The 23,104-nt window shown below is 36.9% G+C and overlaps 1 protein-coding gene and 1 long non-coding RNA gene across 2 annotated transcripts; one reads left to right on the top strand and one right to left on the bottom strand.

Moving 5' to 3' along the window:
- Positions 1-2,005: 2,005 nt before the first annotated feature.
- Positions 2,006-2,950, bottom strand: LOC133278677 (uncharacterized). The gene is made up of 2 exons (XR_009746640.1): positions 2,871-2,950; positions 2,006-2,399 (listed from the first exon to the last, which is right to left on the bottom strand). It is a non-coding gene; the product is annotated as an uncharacterized LOC133278677 (long non-coding RNA).
- Positions 2,951-3,963: 1,013 nt separating this feature from the next.
- EXO1 (exonuclease 1) lies at positions 3,964-22,341 on the top strand. The gene is made up of 14 exons (XM_061471169.1): positions 3,964-3,988; positions 4,650-4,823; positions 5,918-6,037; positions 6,903-7,026; positions 7,986-8,123; positions 8,335-8,547; positions 10,213-10,400; positions 11,154-11,250; positions 11,872-12,088; positions 13,445-13,691; positions 14,912-15,389; positions 15,892-15,993; positions 19,944-20,137; positions 21,992-22,341. The coding sequence occupies exons 2-14, from the start codon at positions 4,663-4,665 to the stop codon at positions 22,131-22,133; spliced, it is 2,421 nt and encodes an 806-aa protein (XP_061327153.1). The 5' UTR covers positions 3,964-3,988; positions 4,650-4,662; the 3' UTR covers positions 22,134-22,341.
- The last annotated feature ends 763 nt before the right edge of the window (positions 22,342-23,104 follow it).

Genomic DNA, 23,104 nt, shown 5'->3' with positions numbered 1-23,104 from the left:
GGTTTTTAATGACTTTACTAACAGTATTGACACAATATTTGCCTCATAAATGAGGAGCTTTTAAAAATATTTCCTCTGCTACTAAATACAGCTTTAAGAATGTCTTCTCTAGACTTCTCTCAAATGTGTACAAGTGTGTACATGACTTTGTTAGTGCCATTGAGGTCTGGCTTCTTAGCTAAGCTAAAAAAAAACACAAACCAAAGTGTGAAAATATGGAAATTTTAATAAAAGGCAGATGAAGGGTGCAGTAAATGTACTACTGCTGTCTATCAGAGAGAGACTGAATTTCTTTTCCTACATACTTATTGAATAGTCAAACTAATTGGCAGCCAGACCTTCTGAAATAGAAGTGATCAAATTTTTATTCACTAAAGACAATACAGTGGCAATAAGAAGGAATTCACTGAAATTTTTGAAAAACTAGTATAAATCAGACACCTGATCAGATGTCACCAGAACTGGTTGAAAGCTTCTGCAAAGTGCCTATTTTCATTCCAAGTGTTTTAATCTACCCTGTGAAAACAATTCAAGCAGTGCCAGACAATGTAGGGAAGGAAGTTTACTGAAAATCTGTAAGATGTCCTTGTCCACTGTGGTGCACAGTAAGGACAAATCTAATTTTGCTTGACCTTGGCTGTGAAAAGATTAGTTGTCTGCATCCAACCTAGTGATCCCATTTCCTCTCTATAGTCAGTGTTGAGAAAGAAGCACTTCTCAAGGTACTTTAGCACACTTATCTTGGGGACGTATCTTAAATTTCCATTGGGGGTCAGCAAGGCTGTAATCTATAGCTCTTCTTTTTTATTACATGAAACAAAACAATTGTAAAGGAAACAAAAATGTTCCTGCTACACTTTCTATTTCTATGTCTGTTTGAAATGTGTTCTGCCAGTCACTATTACAAAACAAGCCAAGGAAATAAAAAACACAACAGGAATTTGGCATAGTAATTTGTAGTCCTAGCAAATTCTCCAGATACATGAGCTACCTGTGAAAGGAAATGATTATATATATTATTCTAAGTTTTGTAGACAACCACAACTCATTGCTACTCTTCAGTTTCCTGTAGTATCTATGGGAAATAAAACTGCAATACTACAGTATTCTTTAAAGGAATCACTCACCAAAGTATTATCCTCTGACTACTTCCTTCCACAAGGCACTGTTGAGCTGAAGGACCAGTATCTTTAGCCATTTTAAGTCAAGACAGTTCTACTGTCTTGTTAAGTCAAGACAGTTCTACTGAGTCAAAGCCTTTGACTCACTGTGTAAAACTATTATTTTGTATAAGCTATGAGATGTAATGAAAGTCGGTCATAGATAGTCAGGCTGAAGATATTTGTAACAAACTGAATGTTAATGCATATCATGCTAACTCTTCAGCTCCAAGATAGCCACCCTTTCACATTTAAGGAATCAAACAGGAAAATCTGAGATGAGCAAGAATTCTGGATCTCTGGCTTCTTTCAATGCAAGTTCTTTGGCTTCAGTGCTTCTGACTCTGAGGTTCACCTTATGACCATTTTTAATGTAAGCTAGAGGAAACAATCAAAAGTAGATCTAATTGAATTGCTCTTGACATTTTAAAAGGTATGGATGTATTGTCTACCTTGATTATTGTTCTTCCCATTAACACAGAAGTTTGAAGGAAAAAGAAATGTCAGAATTTATATAAGAACATATTCTTAAGAGACCCTAATCCAAATGGAATTCTAGTTGCAATTGAATTTAAACTTCCAGAGCATATCAAATACAGACAGAATCATGGAGTGAAAAGAAGAATCAGCAAAAAGAAATTTAAACAATATTTTCAGCTTTAAAACATCTTGCGCTGTTACTGTGGCCAGATTATTTCTATGCATTTCTCAGTGCACACACAATATTCTTAAGGAGCTATAATTCAGATGCGCTTTTTCCAAAGTGCACTGAATTTAGGCCTTGCTGTCCACTGTCTGGAAACATTGTTTTTCTGCCCTGCTGACTGAGTCAGAACTATACAGACTTCAAAATGGAAAGCTCAGATATATTTCTCACTGCAGATTTTTATTTAAGCATACCTTTTTGTTAACTAACAAGAAAAAGAAGCTCTATGACATATCTCAAACTCAAATATTGTCGACTGTTGATCATTTTACTCCAGACAATCTAATTTTCACTCATAACTTGAAATCCTTGCAGTGGAGCTGCAGTACCAACATCTCAGATGGCTTGTGTTGTGGCAAATGTGGCGCTAGTCTTGATGTGGGAGATGTCACTGTGTGCTCTGACCAGCCCTCTGCTGGAGGACTGTTTTCTTCATTTCCATGTTTAGGCTGTGCCTCCTGGAGTGACATCAGGATCTCCTCAGGACACAGCAGACATGTCACACAAGGATAAGCCCATCCGATAGTTCCTGCCTGTGTAGGAAACAGGCAGGGGTGGGGGAGGGAAGGAAAGCTCTTCAAGATACTCTTAAGTGAATTTATGCTATTACTTTTACACCAGTTAGTTATTACATTTATGCAATATTTATTTATGTTATTTATGGTATTTATGCTATTCCATGAGGCCTGGAAGGGCATGTACAACCATGTTGCTCAGGAATGGAAAACTTAATCATATAAATAAGTCATTTCCTGTTTATAATTACAAACATACCAGATATTTAAACTCTGTGAAATTTCAAACGAAGTATTACATTTTATTCCTCCTCATTTAATCACATTTCCTCCATTCCAAGACAGTATCGTAATTTCTCATATTCTCTTCATAGAGACATGACCCCTAATCAGGATTTTATCACCAGACCTTCACTAGGAGCAGCTTAATAAAGCAGTCAAACATCATGCTTTCTTTTTTAATTTGAGAAAATCAGTGAATAAAAACACCTGCTCCAGTGCACTGATTAGTCTTTAGAGTGCTGGCAAAATTCTAGTCCAGTGATCTCATTACTTGTGGCTGGAAACGTATTGTATTATTTCCAGTCTTATCTAAGTACTCGCTCAACAAATGAAGCAGACATGCATGCTTTTACGAGTGTAGAGAAAAATGACATACATAATCAAGTATTGCATGCATAGTCTCTCATTTGTTCCAATTCTCTCCCCATTCTTTAGTTTCTATACTGTTTTTTTTTTAGCAATGTATGAGGACAACAAACATCAGGAGTAAGATCAATCTGAGACTATTTGAGGTTCCAGCATGTGTGAAGGAAGAAATTAAGGTTGGCACTGCAGACTCCCTTATCATCCTAGTCTGGAGAGGGACTTTTTACATGGGCACGTAACAATACAAGGAGAACTATTTTAAACTGGAAAAGGGTAGATTTAGCTTAGACATTAGGATGAAATTCTTCCCTGTAAGGGTGGTGAGGCCCTGGCACAGGTTGCCCAAAGAAACTGTGGCTGCCCCATCCCTGGCAGTGTTCAAGTTCAGGTTGGACAGGGCTTTGAGCAACCTGGTCTAGCGGAAGGTGTCCCTGCTCACGGAAGGCAGGTTCTAACCAGATAAGCTTCAAGATCTCTTTAGATGCTTAAAGTAGCCGCACTTCCTTTGCCAGAGGCAGATTTCAGAGCCTGTTATCCCCGCATTTGCAGCTGTCCTACAAGCACTGAATCTTTCAAGCCCAGTTTTAAATGAGTAGCAGGCTCCAGGAATCTCCCGGTACCCAGCACGGGAACGAATCCTAAATGACGAGGAGCTCAGGGTCAGCTTGGCCACCGACCTAACTGCCCAGACCACGCCGCTCTCCTCTCCTTTTTCTCTCCTTCCCGCCTCTTCTCTGTTGCCCACACCACCCCACAGGCCGGACCGGGCGGGTCCGCCTCAAGAGGGTGGAGCTTGCGCCGTGATGGTCCGGGCCTCTCCCGCGCGGAGCACGCTGGGACTTGTTCGCTGCAGGGGCGGGGCCAGCGCCCTGAGCGCGCGATGCTTGAAAACCATAGGTGGCTGCCGCGCGCCGCGGCTTGAGCGGAGCGGTGCGGGCCCTCGGTTCTCCCGCAGCGAGGTGCTGTCGGGTGCGCTCGGCGATCGCGCTCCCGCTCCCGCTCCCCTCAGCGCCGCTTTCCCCGCTCCCCTCAGCGCCGCTTTCCCCGCTCCCCTCAGCGCCGCTTTCCCCGCTCCCCTCAGCGCCGCTTTCCCCGCTCCCCTCAGCGCCGCTTTCCCCGCTCCCCTCAGCGCCGCTTTCCCCGCTCCCCTCAGCGCCGCTTTCCCCGCTCCCCTCAGCGCCGCTTTCCCCGCTCCCCTCAGCGCCGCTTTCCCCGCTCCCCTCAGCGCCGCTTTCCCCGCTCCCCTCAGCGCCGCTTTCCCCGCTTCCCGGGCAGTCGCGCCTTTGGAGGGGGGGGGGGTTGGGGCCGAGCCGGGAGAGCTGCCTTAGGCCCTCCCGGGTTCGGGTACAGCGCCGGGAGGGCCCTCTGATCCCTGTGCTAGGCGGTGGGGGTATGCCAGCGCTTGTCTCCTCTCGCGCCCCCTCCCGACCCTGTGCCCGCTGCCTACCAGCCGCTTGCTGGTCCCGTTCCCGCCGCGTTCGAGGCTTTGCATCTCTTTGGTCGGCGGAGAGGCGCTTCAGCCGCGCTGGAGCTGCTCATATCTCGGGTCCTGTGCAGCGCCGTGCCCGCAATCCAGCAGGAGGCTCCTTGTCCTCACGCGTTGGCTTTTCCCGCCTGCAGCTCAGCCAGCATCATGGGGATTCAGGGCCTGCTCCAATTTATCAAGGAGGCCGCGGAACCTACCCATGTGAAGAAATACAAAGGGCAGACGGTAGCTGTAGACACGTACTGCTGGCTGCACAAAGGCGCTTATGCTTGTGCTGAGAAGCTGGTCCGAGGAGAGCCAACAGATGTGTGAGTCTTTGTTATGTTTCCTCTTGGCCCTCTTACGAGTTAAGTTTTGTTAGCTTAACGTGTCTTGAGCTAAAAGCTAAGATAAATCGGTTTCACTTCTTACTGTTGCTTCTCAATTGCCAGTCCCAGTTGTACTGCTTGGAAATGGGAATGTTTGCTGTAAGTATGGGGGGGGGAGCTCTAAAATATTTTCTGTTATAACCTCAGCAGTTAGGTGAGTTTGTTTGTTTTTCCAGCATGTCTTGCTCTCAATTATGGTGCAATTCATATGTTTCAACTTTAGCGTTATTTTCAGGAAAGTTGTTTGTATGAAGTGATAGGTTGTCAACACTGCTGTGGCAACAGTTACAATGATACTGAGGAATTCTGACAGATGTGGTGTGCTTTGAATAAATGGTGTTTTTGCTTAATATACTATATTTTTAGAATAGGTTTTTCGGATGTAACATGGCTTTTTTTACTTACACAGTTATATTTCTAAGGAAGGAAACAAAGAGAAACTAGTTGTATTTCAAGTTCAGCTTTGGAGCTTAGATCAGATTTGCATAAGTTTTTGCCCATCTCTGGAAAACTGAGTTGAGCTTTTGTTCTGGATTGACTATGATTTTAAAAGAAGGTTACGCTTTATATTTTCAGAAAAAAAAATACACTGATTAGTTTAGATAAAGCTTCACTTATGAAATGTTGATTAAATGTTTAATTGGAGGCAAGAGGGAGTTGGTGGTTTGCAAATGGGTTCAAATCTGTAACTCCTACTTCTGTTGAAGAACTGTAGTGTTTCTTCCAACCCTGCTGCCCGCCTCTGAATGTAGCAGAGATACCTCAGAGTCGTTAAGAGTAGGATACACTTCCATTGAGAAAGAAACTGATTGACAGGAGAAACATTAAAAGTCGTAGGAAACTTTGGAACAGTTGAATTTAACTACATCAATATTTTATTATCAAATCTTGTTTCCATGCACATATGATGGCTGATCTTGAACAGTTAGTCCTAAACATGCAGTTCTCTTTTCCTGGAAGAAAATATGCAATAGACTTGTGCTTAACAATAAAGCTCAACTTTTTTTTTCTTGCTTTTGTTATTGTTGATTCAGTTATGTAGCTTTTTGTATGAAACTTGTTGATATGCTCCTCTCATTTGGAATTATACCAATTTTGGTATTTGATGGATGCACCCTGCCTTCTAAGAAGGAAGTGGAAAAGGCCCGACGAGAGTAAGTACTAAACTGCATTGATTTGAAAGCAAAGCAGTATGTTTAACACTACAAGTCATTTTCAAAATTGAAAACCCCTCAAACTTCTGATAGGTAGTAATCTCCCATAAACTTTCCTGCAATGTAGTGTTATTTCATTTAATTTACATTTCAGAATCATACAAACCTCTTCTTGGAGGTTTTATTCCAAAAATAGAAATGCAGTTCATAAATGAAAGCACTTCTTACAGAGGAAGGAAGTAAACCTCTGAGCATTAGCTCCTGTAATGTATTAAAGGCTTTTAGCTTACCTTCCCTCATCATGTCTGGACAAAAATCGCCAAATAACACAACCTTCCTCATCTTTCTATACAAATAATCCAATAAACTTGTTTCATGTTTGGATTCAGGTCTCTATATAATGGGACTTCTCACTGAAGCAGTGAGAATTTTTCACTAATTCTTTTTATTTATAAGTTCTCATGGTACATGTGCTCCCTTCAGCATGGGGCAAACAATTGCCAGTAGTTGAAATTAAATAAATGATGCCTTCTGTCCTCTAAACCAATAAGTATCTAATGTCAGATACTCCCAAATTCCATTAAATATATTTTATGGGATATGTAACCTGAGAGTGGGCACATCTCCTTTTACACTGTGGATTGTAGTTTCTAGAGTTGTCTTTGTTTTCCTGAGAAAACATTATAAGTTTCAACATGACAATCTAATTGTCTTTGTTGATACAATGACTTATTCTTGTGTTTTAGAATATTATACAGTAGAACAGATATTCCCCCCTTTCCTACCTGTTGCAGTCCTTCCTGCTACTTGTTCTGTTAAGAGAAAATAATCTGAGATTGGTGGGTATTTTTGTTTTATCTTTCAGGAAGCGTCAAGCCAGTCTTCTGAAGGGGAAAAAATTGTTGCAGGAAGGGAGACTGTCAGAAGCTAGAGAGTGTTTTGGGCGCAGTGTAAATGTTACCCATGCTATGGCTCATGAAGTTATTAAAGTAAGTTGTCAATGCTGTTCGATACCAATGGATTTAAAAATAATCTATACAGTAGGTAACATTTCTTTATTCTTTTTGTATGGCAACCTCTTCTATGTAGTCAAGAAAAACATCTCCCACTTCTTAGCCTCTAATCATCCTACATACGTTGAATTACGTTAGGCACAGATAACAAACTTCAAATTTGATGCCCAATGATATAAATCACATACAATTCTAAATATATACATACATATATAGAATTGTTAGGGTTGAAAGGGACTTCTGGGGATTATCTAGTCCAACCGCTGAAGCCAGTTTGCAGTTTACCACACCAAACCCCATGATGTGTTCTCAAACTTTCATTTTAAAAATAAGTCTGAACGTAGAGGCACTTGACTTGATAAATAATTATGATGGTGTGTCAATTGAAATACATACTGCTATGAACTGACTTTGGTAACACCAACGGTTTTACCTTTGCTTCACAAAAACTAAACACAATTTTATTTCCCCCCAGCTCGTTCCTCAGAATAGACTACAGAAATAAAATTTGGCTGTTTAAAACCTTTCTAGTAGCTTTTTGCTATCCTTCCACTGCAGCCATAGGATCTTTATCAAAATAGTATTACATTTGTTCTAATGCTGTTTTCCTTTGTCCAGAATGTAACTTCTGTAAGTTTGAAGCTGGCACCTGTGGTCAAATGCAGTGAGGGTAGTGTTACAGGCCAGCCCTGTAGCACTGTTACAACACTGTCACCACAAAAACAGGCTGGTTTTGTCAGTCTGTATAGGTCTAAGCTGCTCAGAGCTTGGGGTTGAATGTGAACTGCTGGACTCTTAACGCGAGGAGGATGGGTGTTTTATTAAAGAGATCATGGTTTCAGTTTTTAAGGTAGAGGTTCTTATGCTTTCAAATATCTTCAAGTAGTTACTGAAGATTAATGCAAAGTACTTGTATGCTTCTTGTTTATGTACAGGCTGCACGAGCCCGGGGAGTTGACTGCATTGTTGCTCCTTACGAAGCTGATGCTCAGTTGGCTTATCTTAATAAGACTGGCATTGTTCAAGCTATAATTACTGAAGACTCTGATCTTTTAGCTTTTGGATGTAAAAAGGTATGGAAGAAAATACTAATAGCCTTCTACCTCTTCCTCATATCTTAAAGCAGAGTTTGAAGTTGCCAGATGTGTTTGACTTACACTTTTAGAGTAAATGGGGGAAATGGATGGCATAGGAATAGCATTCAGCTTCTGTTGTTTCTACCAAGTGCAACAAACTAGCTTATATGGGTGAAAATGATTGTTTTCACTTCCTCTTAATTTCCAGGTGTTTCTGAAAATTGACAAGTTTGGAAACGGGCTAGAGATAGATCAAGCTCGACTAGGGAACTGCAAGCAGCTTGGAAATGTGTTTACAGAAGAGAAATTCCGCTACATGTGTATTCTTTCTGGTTGTGACTACCTCTCATCGATTCATGGAATTGGGTTAGCTAAAGCATGCAAGTTACTAAAATTAGCCAACAATCCAGATATTATAAAGGTAAATTTGCTTTCTCTTTGTGTGTTGGCTTTTTGGGAGTCTGTACCAGTAGATAGAAAAGTAACACTGAATTAAAAATGTCCATTTTAAGCAGAATTCTAAAAGATGCTGAACTTTACTGAGATGTTGGAGCTAATATGTATGTTTAATGAAATACACCAAAGCAAACTTACATGAAGAATTGTTCTAATCCTTCAAGGGATTAGGTGTTGTATTTGAGGAGAGACTTAATTTTTTGTACGGCTCTGGAAGTTTTTTCCCCTCATTACCTGCTCTTCTGGTTTTGCAGATTAGTTTATAGAACTGCTAATTGAACTCTTTTAATTTTGCATAAGTACACTTTCATCTTTGTGTGAGAGGGGCAGTGATTTGGAATTTTATTTGATTAATTTTTTGCATGTATTTACATACATATGGATACTGAAATTTATATAGCAAAACATTGTGGAAGAAAAGGCTGGTATGGTGCAAAACCAAAATTATTTTTTTGTTTTGTTTTGGTTGGTTGTTTTTTTGTTTTGGTTAGTTGTCTTAGCCAATAAAAACAAAATCTAGAGGCTATAAGAGAGTGGGAATAATTTCTGTGTAGCTAGTAAGAGAGAGGAGAGGTTTTTAAGAGCTAATAAGAGAAATACCTTATGTGGCTATGGCTGTCCTGAAGGCAGGTAAATCTAGTCCAGGAGAGCATTTAAATATGCAGTCTAATTAACTTCCTGTATTATCTTCTTTGTTCAGTTACTTGCATGCTTTCGTGTTTTTTTTCTCTCACAGGCATCATCAAAGCAACAGGTTTTGTTGGCTTTTGTGGAAGTAAAAGGGGAACTTTTAATGTTTCCCATACAAATCATGGTTTCTTTTAATGTATGTCTTTTTGAGCAAAATGTCAAGATTTAATAATTTTGAGAAACTTTTTACTCAGTGATCTTTTATGTAATACATCACTGCTGTTTTCCAGCAGTACTGGAAAGTCACGAATAAATCAAAAGATACGAAGAGCCCTACAGTGCCAATTCAAACTCTTCTTGAAATTAGTAAATTTGCCTGTATTTAGAATGCACGGCCAAAACACAGCTGATGTTTTATTTGGAGAGGAGCCGAAAATCTTGCCTCTAGCAGTATGATAAACTTGATCTTTGAAAAAATTTAATATGCTTTCTGTGAAACTGGAAAATATAGAGTTCAATGAAGTATTAGGAAGTTGTAATGCAGTAACAATACATAGGAGGAGGCACCAAATCGATATGTAGTCTTTTGTGATGAATTATGAAGGGGAAATCTGCCTAGTTTTGCTTTTTTCTATCCTAAAAAAAGCCATGAATTGCTAATGTGGTCTGATGATAAACACGATGCAATTTAATATGCACTAGTTTTAACAAATATACCTTGAGGAGATGTATTTCTATTCAGTTTTTATATTTATTTATTGGACAGGAAGTATTTGTAAAGAGTTGAATTGTTATTCATGTGATTGTAAACAACTTAATAGTGGGAATATAATGCATGGAACTTTTTTCCTTCACCTGTTTAAGTTGAATCTTCCTGCTGTAACGGGATATGCATTCTACATATAATTACAAGCAAAAATACTTACTTGAACTGTATTTAACTTCTTTTGTACCCAGTTTGAATGAAACAGTTAAGCTTTTTTGTTTGTTTGTTTGATAGGTTATTAAGAAAATGGGACAGTACTTGAAGATGAATATAACAGTACCAGAAGAATACATACAGGGTTTTACACGAGCCAATAATACATTCCTTTATCAGTTAGTTTTTGATCCTGTCAACAGAAAATTAGTTCCTCTGAATCCATATGAAGATGATATTGATCCAGAAACACTAATTTATGCAGGACGGTATCCTTTGTGTTGAAATAGCAGAGTAGGGAAATAAGGACGAGCAGATATGGTCTCTTATAATTTTTATTGCATCTGCAGGTACTTGCACGTTTCCATTGCATCTCTGCTATTGACTAAAGCCTGGCTTTTGTGCAATTTCAAAAGTGTTTAATTTGTTCTTCTTTATTTGTTTTTAAAAATCAAATCATCAAATACAGGTTATTTTTAAACTATTTAAGTCACTTTATGACTGTCCTTAAATTTTGTCTTTTAAGTGTGTTACAATCTTTGCCAGTTTACTTCTTGTAATCTGCATACAACTCATTCCCTAATCTAAGCATATCCTGTTTTACCAGATATCCCTTCCTACAGAACAAGTAGCATTTTGCTATGTTTGTGCAGCACAAATTTTATCATGGACGGTTAGGAAAATGAAGAATGAGTGGGCTGTTGAAGTATCTCTTAGATTTGTGTGTTCTTCAAGCCGCTTAATCTTTAGAACTTCAGAAATTAGGAAGGAGAAAGATGTTAACTTTCCTGCTGATGAGTGAAGGTTTTCATTTTGACTTCTGTGATTTGCCAAGCACTGCAGGTGTATTACAGTAGCTGTTGTATCAGATTGAGCCATATATAGTAATATTAATGCTTTTGGTTAATATTCTGCCAGAGTTTTTAGTACAAAAATGGGAAAACACTAGTTTAACTTTCATGCTACTATTATTGAAATTTAATGTAATATTCGGTTACTTTCCTTTAATATAATGGGAACAGGCATTTTGGTGATGGTACTGCTTTTCAAATTGCCATTGGCAACGTTGATATCAACACAATGGAACAAACTGATAATTATAACCCTGACACTGCACAGGTAACATCTTTGTTCTAAAGTTATGTATTAAGATTTTGATGTGGATCTTGAACATTCATGGAAAAATATGACTGAAAATTATCTGCAGCTGATTTGGTAGTAAAAACTAATCTGCTGTTACAGAAAATTTATGTTGCCACACACGTATTTCTCATTCTTCGTACAGTTAAAATCTTACTTTTCATGAAATTTGACTTTAATGTTTGATTTACTTACAGACTTTTTGATAAGTATTTAATATTATTGACAGAAATAATTGGTTTAAAAGAATTTTTGGACATTTGGATTTCTTCCAAGTATATTACTCTGAGGAAATTATTTTCCCAAATTAAGTTTTCTGAATAGGAATAAAATTTAAACTTTTAATTTTGTCTGAGATGAGCAGTTAGTCACTTCCACCATATTGGAATGAAGTCATGGCAGCACAAAAGAGAATTTGTATGAAAAACATGAAAAATATAGGGACAAAAAAGGAAATGTTTGCATAGAGTATATTGCTAGTTTTAGTGCAAGTGTCGAAGTGTCCTTACATGCCAAATCAAGAAATCATATGTAGAAGACAAAGTTGTAAACCTATGACTTGGGGTTTTTTTAATTGTTTGTTTTATTTTTTTTTAATAGCCTGTGCGGCAGAAAAGTTGTGACTGGAATGAGAGGCCTGCTAATCATGTAAATAGCATTTGGAGCAGAGACTATAAGCTTGGCCCTAATGCAGATACTGTTCCTCATGAAACGCATTTACTAGAGAAACCAACAACCAAAGGCATGGAGAAGATAATTAGTGTTAAAGGGCTAAAACTTCCAGGCAAAGAGCTCTTGGCAAAAAGGCAAAGGAGTGGTATGTTTTTATTAAAATAAGTACATAAATAACAGTAGAAAGCTGTGGGAAAAGGAAGAATTTTGTCTTAGACTTAATGGTATGAGATTTTAGGGGTCTAACTGACTTTTATTAACTGCACTATGTTTTCCACAAGCTGCAAGATTAACAAGCCACAATATTAAAGCCTACATAATGATTAAGGATGGCAGCAAACTTTCTGCAGCACTTGATTTTGACTTCCTTGGATTTGCTATAAAATGTCATTTTCAATTCTAAATTTGTCTTATTTAATAACATTTATTATATTTTCGGCTTGAATTTCCATCTTATAATGGCTTGTGAAGAAATGAAAATAGATTACTTTTCCTGCAGTTGATATTTGGCCAGACAAATTTAAAGAATGTTTTCTGTGTTCTTCTAACACAGAGCTAGCTGTATCGCATAGGTATTCTTTATTTCAATTTTCTCACTTTCTCCAGTAAATCTGTGCTCTCTTGTCTTCTATACCACCTAAGTTGTATGTGTTTAAAGTGGGCTTGTAATAGAAGGGCATTTTGTTCTCATTGTGCTTACACTATGTTAAGTATTTTCTTCTATTTCCTTTGCTTTCTGATTATGCTACTAAGACTCCTTTTTTTGCTTTTGTTACTCCTGGTATCTTCCTACTCTCTGGTTTACTGAAATCTATAGTTAGTTTAGCAACCTGCCTTTTGAGTCAACTTTAGTTTTACTTTCATAGCATCATAGAATCAATTAGGTTGGAGAAGACCTTCAAGATTGTCAAGTCCAACCATTACCCCTAAACTGCTGGCTACACTGTTTCTGACAGAGGTGAGGATGCCATTAGCCTTTTTGGTTGCCTGGGCGCAAGATGGCTCATGTTCAGCCACCATCAATCGGCACCCCTATGTCCTTTTCTGCTGAGCAGCTTTTCAGCCATTCTTCCCCAAGCCTGCAATGTTGCATGGGGTTGTTGTGGTCCAAATGTAGGACCCGGAACTTTTCCTTGTTGAACCTCATACTATCAGCCACAACTCATCGATCCAGCCTGTCCAGATCCCTTTAAAGTTCATTTCAAAGTGTTTAAAATAAAAAAAAAAACACAAAAATTACAACAAAGAACAACAAAAATATTTTCAGGCTTTTTTCCTTCACTCAATCTCCATTTTCACATAAAGTTATTCTTAAGGCTATGTACTAGAAAACAACTGTGTTACAGGCTTCTAAACTGTAGTGTCTAGAATGTTCTTATCGAACCTCATCATACTTTTAAGCTTGTCAGAGTCAGAATGTAGTGCTTAGTTCTCTCATAACTGGTTAATTCTAGAACATCTGCTACAGTAATGCTTAAGTTCTTTAATTCTTTATATTTAGAAGAAATCTCTGATGGAGATCTGTTGAGCCAATATTCATTTTCAAAAGCAAAAAAAATCAAGGAGAGTGATTGTGATGGCCAGACACAAAAGAATGTCTCAGCAATACAAAGCCTCGATTCCTCAGGGAATTCTGTCACTCAGGAAAGCTCTAACTCTCTGCCCCGAGTTAGAAATAAATTTGCTTCCTTTCTACAAAGGAAAAACAAAGAGAAGGATGCCGTAATTGTTCCAGGAACGAGAAGCAGGTATGCTTGCGTCACTTATTTTAATAAGTAGCAAAAATACTCCTTGCTATCCTGGCTGCTGAAATAACCTCAATACTGAAAATGAGAAAAATGCTATCTCAGATGTTTTTAATGAAATACTATTAATGCACCTGAGCTGAGATGGTGGTAGGCCTCCTATCTATGTGTGAGATAGGTAAGTGAATAATGTCAGGATTTTACAGCAGACATGAAGACAGTGAGACTATTCAATACAGTCTAGCCTCTGGGTGTTGAAATTAATTGAGAATTGGACGTATTTCTTTTCTTGGTAAAGGTTGTATTTATATGATGTTTGATATATGTCATACACCCAAAAAAAACAGTAGCTGTTTTGTGCCCAATATGTAAGCAGTTAGTGAATATATTGACTTATGCTGACAGTGATTTTTGTTTGTTTCAGTAAAGCCATATGGGGTCATATTGTGTGACAAATGCCTCTTATCCAATCCCATTCAGTCAGTGCACCTGATCTTTGCAGCAAGACTTTGGGAAGAAGGACTTTGGAGTTCTTTGGTTTTGTTTGTTTATGGCTTCATTGGTTGCATTTGGCCACAACTACTTGAATTGATTTTTATGAAGCACTATCACAATTATGTCTTTTCTTGTGTAATTTTTATCTTGAATACTTTGCATATTGTGCAGAGTAATTTTACAGAACTCTTAATACTGACATTCTTTAGCTTTTAGGTAGTGTGCCTTAAAGGTGTTTCCTGGGCTGAAAATTATTTTGCATCAAAAATTAAGAGTTATCAGTGGTTGTAGCTTCTTTTCTAAAGCAATGCTCAGCTTCTTAAAAATCTGATTTGTATTTATTTTTAGGAGCTGCTTTTATAGCATGGAAAAGAACTAGATTATTTCAAGTTTCCTTGATAACAATAGTGAAACACTTCATTGCTTTAGTCTTATGATAGCTGGTAAATATATTCTTAAATTTTGCAGGATTCCTGATTGTTTCTCTTTTTCACATGAACAACCTTGTTAGTATTTCAGCCATATGTTTACATATGGGGTGGGGAATGTTCTTCTTTTTTACTTTTATCTGTTAAAAGCCTCCCTGAAGGCCTATGACTTTGACCATTGTCAAAATAACTTGTGTCTGCAAGTGAACTTAAAAAAATAAAATTGATAGATAAAGAGCTATTGGATTTTGGAGGTAATATACCCATTTGCAGTTACTTTCTTTTTCTTTTACTCTTTAGGTTTTTCTGCAATGATGCAATTATGTTTGACAGTAAAGCAAAGGAGGATGACCATGATCTAACTCAAGATACTGATAAGGATTGCCAGAAACAGGAAGTAGAACATGTAGAAGATGTTTCCCAGATTTCAGAAACTGAAAAATCAACAAGGACTATCTTTACATCTCCTGGAGAAACGCAACAAAACTGCTTCCGGTGGTTTAGCAGCCTTATAAATTCAGGAAATCATGGTCCATCTCGTACTGTATTTTCACAGCAGTTTCACCAACAGAGAAGCAGCTGCAAGATATCGCAGGAAGATCAGATTGATGATGTACAAAAAGAGACTGGGGCAGTGTGTGGCGAATCTGAGGAAGGATCTTTCCCCTTAACAGAACTGGAACAGTCATCACAGTCTCAAAGGTCTTGTAAGCAATCAGAATGCAGTTTGAAGTCTTCAGAAATACCACATGTCTCTAACAACAGTTCAGATGTGGAAGTAAGAAAACTAGACATTGTTTCACTATTTACTTTCACTTTTAAATTGTAAAAGGAATCAGGCAGCAAACTCTTATTTTCAGAATGATACCCTGCAGGTTATGTAGCTTGTGTTGACAAACCTGGTTAATGCTTCATAGCTGTGTAGAATGGGTTGATTTACTAGCTTAAATCAAGTCTGTTCTCTGGTTTTACTTCATCTTCAGTCTTTCCATTGCTATCATTACAGTGAGACATTAAAAAGCTTGGTAGGCTAGCTTTTTTGCTCTGCTCTTGTTAGTCACTGAAGAAGTTCTTTCAGAAAAGCATTTGTATGTCACCATGGTGTTGCTTGCTGAAAATAAGCTCAGTGTTTTGTATAAGTTCTTAGAACTGCTGAAAAAATTATACCTTAAAGTGTAGATATATATATGCCTTATATGCCTTAATGTGTAGATATAAAAATATACATTGTATGTTTAAAAAAAAAGTTTTAAAACCAAATGAATTTTCTCTTGATGAAGGAATCTGACTCCAATTCAAAACTGGCTAAATACCAATGTACTCGGTCTCCAGTATTTTCTGCTCTTCAAGCTGACAGAAAAAATACTATCATAAAGAGCAAGGTAAGAATTCTTTTAACTTTACTCTGTGCTGTACTTAAGTCTGAAAAAATAGTTTTTGCCTTTACTAGCTTATTTTGGGACTCAGTGAAAGAATCTTAAGCAATGCACTTGTTGGCAAGAAAAAACTATGCACTTGTTCATCCATATCAGAGCTGAGATTAACTATAACCTTACCACTTATGATTGATATCAAAGTTGCAACTTCTTTGGTAATTTTTAGATGCTTTGGTATAAAATATGAAGCCAAGCTAAGACAAAACCTCCAAATTTTAATTTTCCTCAGTGTGCCAAATACACAGGTTTTATGATACAAATTACAGTTATGTTCTAATACAGATACAGTCATGAGATACAACCTCATTTCATTGCTTGTTTTGATAAATTTGCTAGTTTAGCAGTCACCTTCCTCTTTGACTCGAAAAAGTGTGTTTAAATTTCATAATCTGGAAGGGTTTCATTCAGCCTTTCTTGTTTAGTGTTTTTTAGGTAAAAGCCTTGTTAGGCACTGATAAATCAGTATGGAAGGACAGGCAAATTTTCTTCTATGTGCTTAAGTGTTTAAGGGTAATAAGGGAATAAATTTATGTCCCCTGTCTTGTTTACAAAACTTCCAAGACCATAAGAGCTAAAAGTTTGCTGACTCCTTGGGCATTGTCATCAGAATTGGCCAAAAGATTAGTAAGTCAAAAGAAGACTCTTCCGTCCTTTCATGCATACCCCTACTAACTTCTTTCTTTTAGATGGACTAAAAATCACAAGTTTCTCTGACAAAAAGTATTGTGTGTTTTGTATAATAGTGACATCTTGTGGTTATTGTTAGTAACGTCTGTGTTAAACTGGAATTTAAACCTTTATTCTGGAACACCTGATTACAAGAATTTATTCTTTTTGGTTAGATTAATCTTTTGCCCACTTCTTCTCCTCAACAAGACTGAGCAATGAAATGAAATCATTCACACTTTTATTATTTTGTTTTAAAGAATGTATTTCATGTTTTGCTTTAATGTTTTACTCAAAAGTATACTGGGAGACTGAATATGCTAAATACAAGGGAATACACAGTATGGAAGTATTGAGGTAATATAAGCACCATATATAAACAAATTTTCAGGACACTTGGAGCTCTTCAGACAATAAGAATCTCCTGAAAGTCTTTGAGGACAGGAGGCATAGCTAAAAGCAAACCCTTAATAGGAGGATTTTCCCCATTTCTTAGCCATGCATTTCCTCCATTTCCTTTATGTACTAGAAATAATACCTATCATGACTTGGACCAGAAAACTGACCTGGCTGAAAACTAACTTGACAGCAACCCAAAGGTCAGTGGTATTGGAACTTTGGCCTGTCCAGACTCTCAAGCTGGTGTGAGTCGTAGCACCAGTGAGACCATTGGAACTACAAGCAGCCAGACTTGTAGTGGTTGTAGAGACAAGAAGCAGTAGTTTTGGCTCAATTTTCCCTTAGAATTGCTTACTGAAAGTTAAACAAAGGAAATCTTTATTGGTGTTAAGCACAGTAAAAGACACCAAAGGGAGCAACAAGTTCCAGATTTGGTGAAGATGCAGTCAATTACTTAAAATATAAATTCTAATCTTGGTAAGCTATAAAATATATAGTTGATCTGTCAAGAAATGAGGCAATTTGGTGACGTTGTCAGCTCTTGTCATGGTTCCAATTCAAAATGTGAAGTGCCTGGCTAGTTAACTCTAATAGCAAAACTAATAGAAGATTTTCTCTAGCAGATGGTAATAAGATAGTGAACTTTCTAGGACCATGCGGAACTTTTAATGATAGTATTCCAGCTGTAGTTTTTTACTGAATTATATTCTATAATTGCTATGAGCTCAGCAAAGAGGCTGTGACAAAAGAGCAATTTACTCTGATTATGAGTTTCTCAGCTCTGCCTACTTTGGGGTTTTTTAAGTTATAACTCTGATGTAATTCAGTATCACAAAGAAATGTAGAATTATGGGTGACTTCACATGCTGTTGCAAAATGGCCGAGATGATGCATCCAGAGCAAAATACTATAAAGTATGGAGGTTTAGGATTTTATTTTTCCTAGTATTCCTGTTGAAATTTTTTTTGCCTACATTTTAAATTTAACCCCCCAATTTTGTTTGGGATTCCAAGATCCACTTAGTCCATTCAGGTAGAAAAAAATTCATTTGGATAAAAAAAACTGTAACAAGTATATGTGACAAAATTCAATATCCTTTTGTAAAGAACTGAGGTGTGAGTTCTCTTTGAAGTAAAAGCTGTCAATATTTAGTATTTTAAGATGAAGAAATGTTAGGTGATCGATAGCATTTCCTCATGTGAGTGTTTACTATTTACATTAGTTAAGTTAAGCACCTGAAGTAGGCAGGGCTGTGCCATCTTCTACAGATGATGCAGCAAAAAGGAAAATGCGATTCATTTAGAGCAAAATGCTTTATTCTTAACATGATCCAAATGGGAAATATGAGTGTTATTTACAACCTGGGTGTCTTTAAACTTACCTTATGTAGCCAACTGTAAAATAGGAACTTGCAATTGTAGACACTCATTGTCTCTTCTGCAGGTATTGTATTTCTAATAATTATGTTTTGGTCTTCATAATGACAGACAGAAGTTAAAATAGCAGGCTAGAAGTGAATGATCACTTAGAAGCTGGTAATTGTGAGTAGTTCATATCTAGCATGAAGTAGCAGAGTGGCTCAAACAGTAAAATGTGCTAATGCTTCCAAATGGCTACTTCCCCCAAAACTGGGGGGAAATGGTAAACATATGTAAGAGAAGAATATGATGGAAAATGTGAATAAGACATTTTTGGCCTTTTGCCACTTCTGGACTTATTTGGCAAACAAAGTTTTAACTCTGCCCCAAAGCATATTGCATGTTATTAATTACTGTGCTGTGATGGGAAAAGAATGATTAAATAAATAGCAATAGGTATAAATTAATTTGAGATGTGGTAAGCAATTCACAGGAAAAAAAAAGGCCTTTTTTTTTTTTTTCCAGATCGGTCTTTATTGTGTTTCTTCTGTTGTTCAAAATAAACTTGTTACCTCTTGTGCACAAAGTCTGAAAAGGCAAAAATGATCAACAGTGTTGTATCAGTATTGGAATGTGTGATAGCAGCAGTCTGAGTAGCTATCAGATACGTAGCCTGATAGTGACCCCAGAAAAATGACAGGTGTGTAAGAAATTGTGGTTAGGGATAAGAATATGAAAATGAAAGTTACATAATTATTCTGACGTGACCTATTTCGTGTGATATTTCACTTCTTCTAAATATGAAAAAATTGATTTGGCGCTTGGAAACAGCTGAGGCACACTTTTTTTTTGTAGTAATATGGTTGGTGAATAGCAAAACTATCTAATGAAGAAATTATTTTTCTTTTAATTGAAGTGCTGAACTTAAGACTGGTTCATGAAAGAGGTATTCTGGCCAAGCACAGCTGTTTTGAGTTTCAGGTATAGAAACTGGATAAGAAGGTCTGACTATAGGTCTAATGATCACTGGGGTAATCATACTGACACCTGTCCTCTGCTTATGACTCCATTTTTCATGAAAGTCAGGTTTCAGAGAGTGCAATACCAGAGAGTAGCTTCTGTTAAAGTTCTGAGAGCTGACATTGAAGAGTCATGTAAACAGATGAGAAGATAAATCTTCAATAGACTTCAAAATATGCATTCAAAAAAAATACATATTTGCAACCTCTTGGAAAACAAACCACTATAGGAGCTGGTTTGCTACTTCTTCCAGCTGCATTATGTCTAATGTGTTTGAGACGACACTTTTTAGATTATAGAAGCTATCTAAATATATCTTGTAGCAATTCAGGTGGCATTACATCAACACAATGTAAACCACTTTTTTTTTTTATTATAAGCTTTGCATCATAATACCTGTCACCTGCATGTTGTCATTTTAACCATTTGTACTGTAATATCGAAATCTCACAGGTTCCTGGTTTACGTAAATCCAGTTGTATAGGGTCGCGTATTGTACCAAAGCTCAAGCCATTAATACCAGCTAAAGTAAGTGGATTAAGTAGGAAACTGTCACCTGTGCAAAAGAGAAATCACTGTGATGCTGAAAATACACTGGGATTGCAAGCCACCATTAGTGAACTCTGGAAAAACTTCCAGTTTAAAAGGTGAGTTGCTTTGACCCCTTACTTAGCACCTTATATACTTTTATTTTTCCCAAAAAATATTTTCAAAGCAGACTCTACAAGTATCCTCCATACAGATCAATAAAGATAATAGCTTAAGATTGGTATTTTCTACATTAATTTCCTAATCTTGATAAAACAATAAAGTATGATTTCTGTTAAATATGCTCTTCTAATTACTCTTTTGCTTTCTAACCAGGAAAAGGTATCAGCTAAATTTCATTTATTCAAGTAGTGCATTTAGTTTAACATAATTTATATAAAAATTATTACCATTGTTTGGAATCAAATTCCAAAAGGCATTTCTTAGTCTAAATGCAAAAGCTGCATAAAAGTTGCTAAACTTAACTGAATGCAAGGTTGTTTCTAGGTAACTTTATGTACCTCTCACAGTTTGAGATGGCTGATTGTCAGTACTGTTTTGCTTTCGAAATGATGATGAACTTGTGGAGCGTTTGTTAACTGAAGTTTCTCGTTACAAGAGACATTTTAGCAGATTATAAAATTCTACTGTTTTCCCTGGTGTAGATGACTTGGCTAACTGGAAGTTTCTGCAAATATCTTCAAGGCTTGAACTTAAAGGAGAATGATTATGTTTTATTAGAAAAAAAATAGCATAGGTATTCTAGCTTATGCTTTTCCTGTGGCTCAGGTAAAAGCTCCCCCAGAGTTTTCCTAGCTCAAGTAGAAATCTCAACTTTGAATAAATAAGCTTTATTCAAATGAAATTATTATTCTCTTTAATCTGAAACCAAATGTGAGTAGGACAAAAGTATTGTCTTTGCACTGAGTAACAAATATGAGACTGGTGAGCATGTGTTAAATCAGCTGAATATGTTTTAGTCAGTTTGGGCTTTATCATAGGCCATTATAAACACACAACTGACTTCTATTTAAAAATGTTACCTGCAGTATTAAAATTTTTAGAAAGCTTGCTTTTTATTATCCTTTTGATGCAGGTTAAGAATGATAGTTTCAAAGAGGAAGTGAAAATATTTGTGTATGTCTTGCTTGACCTCTAATTGGCAATGTCTGACAAGGGTTGTTCACAGGGAGAAAGTGAGTGTATTTTGATTTATCAGAAAACAGGCAGATAGAACAGAGTGAGCCTAGATGGCACTCTGCTCCTTTTCTCTGCTGATGGTTGCAAGACTTAGCTCCCAACATCCACAGTTTGTATGTCCAGTTTTGGTTTTTCTCTAATGTCTGGGTATGTACTGGGAATATATATTTTTTTTACATATTACTTCTATATAAATAAAGTATTATAAAGTACTTTTTTATTAGCTTTTAGATGGTTCTTTTCTTATTTCACAAAAAGCTTTTCTCACTGCCAGGTCTTATTTAGTTCTGAGTATTTTGTTTATGGTGGTTGGTTTTGTTTTCAGATTTTAAAATGTTTCTAAATTAGCCTTATGTCTTCAGAATTACATTGTTTGATGGCAAATAAATCTTGTGGGACGCTAATCTGTTCTGTCCTAATGGCAAGACTTGCAGCATTTGTATGGAACTATAGTTATTCAGAAGACTTAAATGTTAAGGAAACACATACAACCCGGAGTAGGATCGGGTACATACACGCTTTTATATATAAAGCTAATAGCTGTCATTCTGCCACAGGATAATTGGAGCAGTTGTAAATCACATTCAGTTTTAATAAAATTGAAATTAAAACTTACCATCCCAGATTTTTATTCTGGTCTTATTCATAGATAAGTAAGTGGGTAATTAGACAAGGGGTCTTGCTTTGCTTTAAACCTTATGTTCTTACAGGCCTGTGCTTGAAACATGTAATATAACATTCTTGGGTTTTGTTTTGTCTTTTTTTTTGTACAGAGAATATGAAAAACTTCCTTCTTGTAGAAAGTCAGATCCATTGTCTCCAATCAAAGATAATATACAGCTTACTCCAGAAACAGAAGAAGAAATCTTTAATCATCTGGAACATAGTCATGTTCAGAGGGCTATATTCCAATGACCTGTATGCTGTGCATAATAGGGTGCATTTTTTATCATTGCAAAAATTTACCTGCTGGATATTTCATACATATAGAAAAGATTCTTTGAAAACCAACTATATTTTAGGCTGACTAGTGATTTGTCATCTTTTTTTATAGAAGTGTGAATTGAAAAGTACAGTTTTATACTGACTGTAATAAAATCCTTCAGATGCCTATGTTCTCTTATTCCAAGTCTCCATGCTAAACTTCTGTCCAAACCTTTTTTCAGCTGCCCTAGGCATTTTATGTCGGTCACACACACAATCCAAGTTTCTACAGCAACTGTGGCTTTGCCTTTGCATAGCAGCAGCAGAACAAGATTGTGCCTTAATTTTTAGTAGTTGATATTATTTTTTTTCTTGTTTCCTTTTGAGATTAGTCTGGCCCCAAAAGAAGAATATAACTGCTGTTCAGTGTTCATAACAGCCTTCACTATACTTCCAGCACTCTAATAACTTTATTTTCCCTGTCAGGTAAGATCCACTCACTCAGCAGTTACCTTTCTGTTTCATACAGTCATATTATTGTTGGGAATAACTTTGGGATTACAAAAAGGAATATCACATATTTGGTCCAAAATTCTCACATTAATAGAATGATCTCTGAAGAAATACAGTGTTTTCCTCTGTTATACTTGCTCTTTCCACTTTTGTAGTCTTATCCACCCACAGACAGAAAGTATCAGTACTCAAAGCTAAGGGTTACAGAAAAGTGTTGTCCTTGCAACAAGTCAAGCTTCAGTCTTTAACAGCTGACCAACTAAAAGGAAAGAATCCAGAGCACTGGAGTCCTTGGTTTGGATGACTCAATTATTAAAAACTGAGATTTTAAGATATCTACCATTAAAATCAGGATTTGAGTCAATGTAAAGATTTGGGTTGGTGGGTTTTTGGTGTTTTGGTTTTTTGTTTTTTTTTTTTTTTTTCCCTCAGGAAAGGGTAGTATCTCT

Source organism: Pezoporus flaviventris, unplaced genomic scaffold (assembly GCF_033815535.1).
Source record: "Pezoporus flaviventris isolate CSIRO_AGI_PZ_B2104156 unplaced genomic scaffold, CSIRO_AGI_Pfla_v1 ptg000066l, whole genome shotgun sequence".
Lineage (NCBI taxonomy): Eukaryota > Metazoa > Chordata > Aves > Psittaciformes > Psittacidae > Pezoporus > Pezoporus flaviventris.
This window is presented reverse-complemented; position numbering and strand designations above follow the sequence as displayed.